The 5,522-nt window shown below is 45.0% G+C and overlaps 1 protein-coding gene across 1 annotated transcript; it reads left to right on the top strand.

Annotated features, from left to right (window-relative positions):
- Positions 1-131: 131 nt before the first annotated feature.
- Positions 132-617, top strand: PPTG_01079 (hypothetical protein; the record flags this gene model as incomplete). Its single annotated transcript, XM_008892678.1, has 1 exon — positions 132-617. The coding sequence occupies one exon, from the start codon at positions 132-134 to the stop codon at positions 615-617; it is 486 nt and encodes a 161-aa protein (XP_008890926.1).
- Positions 618-5,522: the final 4,905 nt, after the last annotated feature.

Below are 5,522 nucleotides of genomic sequence, written 5' to 3'. Positions count from 1 at the left end.
TTTCATTTTTCAATCAAGCGTCGCCAAGCAAAGCTAGCCTTCCCTGTTCCTCTCGAGCCAAACGCCTTGGTTAAAGCCTCATGCCATCCACAATAAGAACCCCGCTCGTGTTGTACACCACACTATACGCCATGACCATCCTCCTCGCCAGTTCTGCCTCGGCACATCACGAGTTAACCAAGGAGATGGCGGAATCGCCACGATCACCCGACTCAACGGAGAAAGCTGTTACTGTGACGCGCTTCTTGAGAGATGGTGGCACCAATGACGATGACATCGCGCACAACGAAGGGAGAGGATTCCTGAGCGACAAATTCGCCACGATAGCAATCAAGTCCGGCATGAAGATCGCATTGAAGAGCAACAAAGCTCCACGACACGTACTTGAGCATCTAGTGAACACGGGTAATCTGTTGACAGAGAAGAACCTCTTCCTGTGGCTGAAGTACGTGGTAAACTATAGGAAGAAGATGGGATCTATCTGGGCGGATGATGTGTATGTTTTCAAAACCTTGTCCGACTTCTTGCCAGCGGAAAAATTGCCGGCACTTTTCAAAGCAATGGAGAAGAACCCGAACTTTAGGGAGCTCGGGAAAAATTTGCAGAAGTTAATGTAGGAATACTTCTGCAGTGTTTGGCGAGTTGGTGAGGACGAATATCAAGCCAATGCTGCGTTTCTAACTTTGTTAGTACACGTGGTTTTCTTTCATGTTATGTTTTTTTTTTTTTTTTTTTTTGCTTATTCTCTGAAATTTGTATGTCAACCCAAACGTCTTGGTTAAGGTATCTATGTCATCCACTCGATATCTGTTGAGGTCGCGATTCGGCCGTTCTGAACTGGATGGCGATTCACCAATAGAGGCGACTCATTAAAAAAAGGCTAAAATAAAATAAAGCTAATACTATTGTTACTTTAATTGCTCTGGTCGAAGCACTTCCAGCGTAAAAAGTAAACGAATAGTTTAGAAAAATGCTTGTAAGATGCAGATTCTAATCGAATTCTCTCTTCGTGCATGATGTACCCTCCCGCTACAGCTTTCTCGCTGCCACGCGACCCGACAATCCCATTAAAGGGGTGACCTGATCCTTGGATCACAATGGTTGCTGTGAGGAACAAAATCGAAAATTAAAGATCTATTGACCAATTACAGGCTGCGTTTCGGGTCGCGATCCGGAGTTTTTGCCGCGTCCAACCCTAAGACGTACCTTCTGTTAACCGCCTAGGCTTCTCTCAGGTTGCGCACCACAGAAACAACTTTCTCCATTGAGTCGGTGATCGTGCCGATTCAGCCATCTCCTTAGTTAATTCAAGATGTGCCAGGCAGATCTGGCCTAGTGCTTCTTACTCTTAAGCAACTTTTGCTAACTTCTGAGTAAGGCCTACCTTTTCCTAACTTCTGAGTACGGTGCAGACCCCGTTTCTACTTCAAAGTACTTCTTATCTTTTTTTAAAAAATATTTAAATTTTATATAGTTCTTAACCCTTTCGTGGTCAATGGGGATATTTTGCCCCCTTTGGAGGGCGTATCCTTGATACCACTCGTGTCACCCACGAATGGGGGCAAAATGCCTCCTTTCATTATTTTTTTGTGTGGACGAGGCGGATTCGCCCTTTCTACTTGTACTACAAGGATTTGCAGAAGATTTATCGTAGTATCGTAGTTTATGAAAGGGGGTAAAATGCCCTCTTTGATGGCCTAATGAGCTGACCTTCTATACTATCATATAGCCGTGTCAAAAGTACCCGTTCACGAAAGGGTTACATTAAAAAAAAAAAACAATTTTAAAAAATAATAACGACATGATGAGGGATCTATTTTAGTCATGCTTTCGTCGGAACCTGACTCCGCTAAGTGCATTGTTGAAAACTTGCTTTACTCGAATAAAGGTGGCGATCGTCTAGGAGAACCAGGGTACATATAAACCAAACAACTTCTCCTTTATTGACTTGAGTCTTTGGGGCTCATACATACTTTGTTGTAAGTGTTGGAATACATGTACAAGGTTCAAGCCCCTGGCCCATAGTGAAGTTCAATACCTAGCCCGGATGAGAAGGGAGCTGGGACGAGGTAAACCAGATCGTAGGTAGCTTGAAACCCGTAGTGCTAGGGAGAGCTCGAAGAGCCCTACTAGTGCTCTGACAAATGTAGCCTTCATTTTACCTTCTAGTCCAGAAGTGGTCTGAATCCGATTCCCAACAGTAAGAGGACTACCGTCCTGCAGCTCGAGTACTCTCGAAAGTGCGATTGCTGGCGCAAGACGATGTGTATGCACAGCCAAAGCACCAGGATGTGTACACCACGGAGATAGGTCAGAACGGGGTGATGTGTTTGTTTGGTGGGTTCAGCTCTCCCATGGCCACGTGGTTCGTCTGAAATACCGAGAGCTTGGTGGCATCAATGACAATGACATCGCGCACAACGAAGCAGCTCCCGATTATGTCATGGTAAAACAATAAATTTAGTAATTTGTTATTACTTAGATACGACAGCCACTGCTGACAAAGCCCAGCAATAATTGTGTTTGAGAAATAAATTCAAAACTCTAGAAAATTCAATACAACTTTAAGTTAACCCGTCCATACTAGCTGCTTTACAATGCGGGAAACATCCCCGGCTATGAGGCTGAATTGTATATACATCACAAGGATAAATAATCTTTGTTTTATAAAGGCGGTTACTTTTGCAAATCTATATGCATATCTAAGATAAACGCTTCGAACAAGAAAAAATGCCCTAGTGTTCTTTGTGTTGTGGTTTGGGGTTAGAGTACCACTCCAAATTTTTCGATTTTTAGTAGATGATCTAACAGGTTTGATACATTCATTGAGATAAAACAATCTTCTTTGAAAGGAACGTTTCGCGCCAGTCAATTCTAGCCAGTGTGTTGAGATTTTGCGGTGTAGAAGAAAAGCGATGGTTGGAGCGCGAGGAAGTGCACCATCGCGCGAAGATGTGTCTGGTGAGGACACCAAGAACTTCAAATTGGTGTTGGCGGAATTGGTCTTGGAAAAGAGTATTCAAGCAGCCCTAAAACAAGCGGAACCAACTGAAACATGGCTCAGGACCGAGAGCAGGGAAGCAGAGGTACCAATCCATTATAGACAGCCAAATAACAGCAGGGATACGGAAGAATCACAATGCTCCAGCCTGTTGCGACGCTTTTTTGTAGTTCAGTGGGGAAAACCCAAGCTCAGCACACTCCAACCATGTAAACAACTAGCCACGGAGAAGAGAAACCACTCGTGCAATCTCCAGAGCCAGGAAGTCAAATCACAGCCAACGAAATCCTCATGGTATCGCCTTGTCCAAGATGCTAACCAAGCTAATCAAGATCGCAAAGATCAATCATCACCGAGACAGACGGATATAAAAACTCGTCTAATTGCATACCAGGCTTACAACAAACATAAAAAATACTCAAATAGAAGGCCACAATTTCTCTCTCGCGGTATTCAAAGCCGCCGGATGGACATCCAAGCCACCTCCATGTGGCGTCGTCACACATTGAAAGTATGTAATAATAGGTCGGGATTCCAACGGCGTTGAAGGCGTCGACTATGCCGTTGATAAGCAACCTGTGCTTTAATATGCTGTAAATGGTAAGTACTACTGTATTTTTGTGTTTTTTTTTTCCTATTGTTAACAAGGCATCGGGAACAGACAGTGCAGACGTTCCATATTGCCCAAGAAGCACTCGCAGCAGCAGGGAATGGTGCTGCCACTATCACAGTCTCAACGTGCCTCTACTCAAGCGCCTTCGACCACCAAGCCGTCAGCTCGCAAGACAAAGCTTCACCAGGAAGGCAAAGTTTTCGTCGGTGCCCAAGGCCGCGCCTAAGGTGTCGTCCAATGCCGCGACCAAGGCGTCGTCCAAGGTGTCACCGAAGCCACGGTCAATCGTCAACCCGCGGCTCGCGTCCAAGACACCACCATCGGAGTCGTCGTCTCCCGCGCAAGCGATTACAGAGGTCTTTTCTACAAAATCAGGTTGTGATTGTTTACTAAGCTGTATTATATGTTTGCTGGATACCACACTTTGGTATACTAAACAATACAGACTCTGGGGCCCGCGACGTTATGGTCCGTACACCATCATAGCCGAAGAAGGCTGATACTCAAGAATCCATGGATCGTGTTGGCCTTGACGATGAATCCAAAGTAGAAACTTCTTATGTCTATGTATCAACCGGTACGTTGCAGATGCAATGCTGTATATACATGATACAAATTATGGTTAACGTCTATTATTTGCTGTATACTACGCTGTATCAGATCTACAATGATACTGACTCAATGGCATTCGACAGCGTTGACGAATACGATGACGAGCTGTACGCAAAGGAAGAACCCTACTTTGCTGATCATTTTCTGGATTCCATGTGAGGAGAGGAGAAGGTGGTTGGCCAAGTTCTATGCCCAGCATTGAAAGACATCGCGACTACTGGTTGGTATGAACCAGAGACTCCTGACGTACTGAAGTATTTGGACAAGCCGTACGCTGCAATGAGCGATTCAGACGAGTATCCGAATCTCTGGCAAGGACCTAATGGACCAACGAAAAGGCGCTAAAGTGGGAGCCTCTCCCATATCCTCTATTCGTGTTCATGTCATGTGGCTTAGTGGCAGCACGTCACTGAGTGCAGCAATTTCTACATGCACGAGCAGCTGGACTACCACGTCCATGCCTATCTCGAGAAGAAGAATCAGAAGGGCATGAAGGTCAAGGCAGCTGGAAGACCGGTCGCTACTACAAAAAACAAGACTGTTGGAGACATGCGCCAAGATTTCGTGTCTGTGAAGCCTATAATACCGCGCGAGATGTGTGTTTACATTGGCTTGCTGGTTGCTAGAACAATCATGCCTATTTGGGAGAAGCTCGCAAATCATTGGCCTCAGGACGACGTAGAAGCCATTTCTCGTACATGGTGCGCGACCGCTTCATGGAGATAAGCAGAAACCTCAATTCGACAACAATCGACCCACGTGCCAAATGTGATCGTGCTTGGAAATTCCGCTCGATAGTCAATGTTTTACAAACGACATTAGCTAGCGCGTTCATTCCACCACCAGAGCTATCGTCTGACGAAGCCATGCTTTCGTCGAGATCATCGTACAATCCTACTCGAATGTATATGACAGATAAGTTCCATAAGTGGGGCACCACGTCAACTATGCTTTGCTGTGCACGCTCCGCATAATGATTTCGGTAAGAGTGCTGATGTCGTTATTCTGTACTAGCTGGATTGACTTACGCGTTTAGCTATGTTGCTAGTTTTGAAGTCTACTGTAGTTAAAAAGCAGCATGTTGCTGAGCCTGGAACGGTTGATATGAAGCCTAGTCCTGCTGCTGTTGTACGCAATTTGGGTGCTGTACTGACAGTTCTCCTAGCCCGAAAATGAGACTTGTATAGGTTGACTGCATCTACGTTCTGAACTGGATGGCGATTCACCAATAGAGGCGACTCAATAAAAAAAAAGGCTAAAACTAAAATAAAGCTAATACTATTGTTACTTTAATTG

Source organism: Phytophthora parasitica, assembly GCF_000247585.1.
Source record: "Phytophthora parasitica INRA-310 unplaced genomic scaffold supercont2.1, whole genome shotgun sequence".
Taxonomy (NCBI): Eukaryota; Oomycota; class Peronosporomycetes; order Peronosporales; family Peronosporaceae; genus Phytophthora; species Phytophthora nicotianae.
This window is presented reverse-complemented; position numbering and strand designations above follow the sequence as displayed.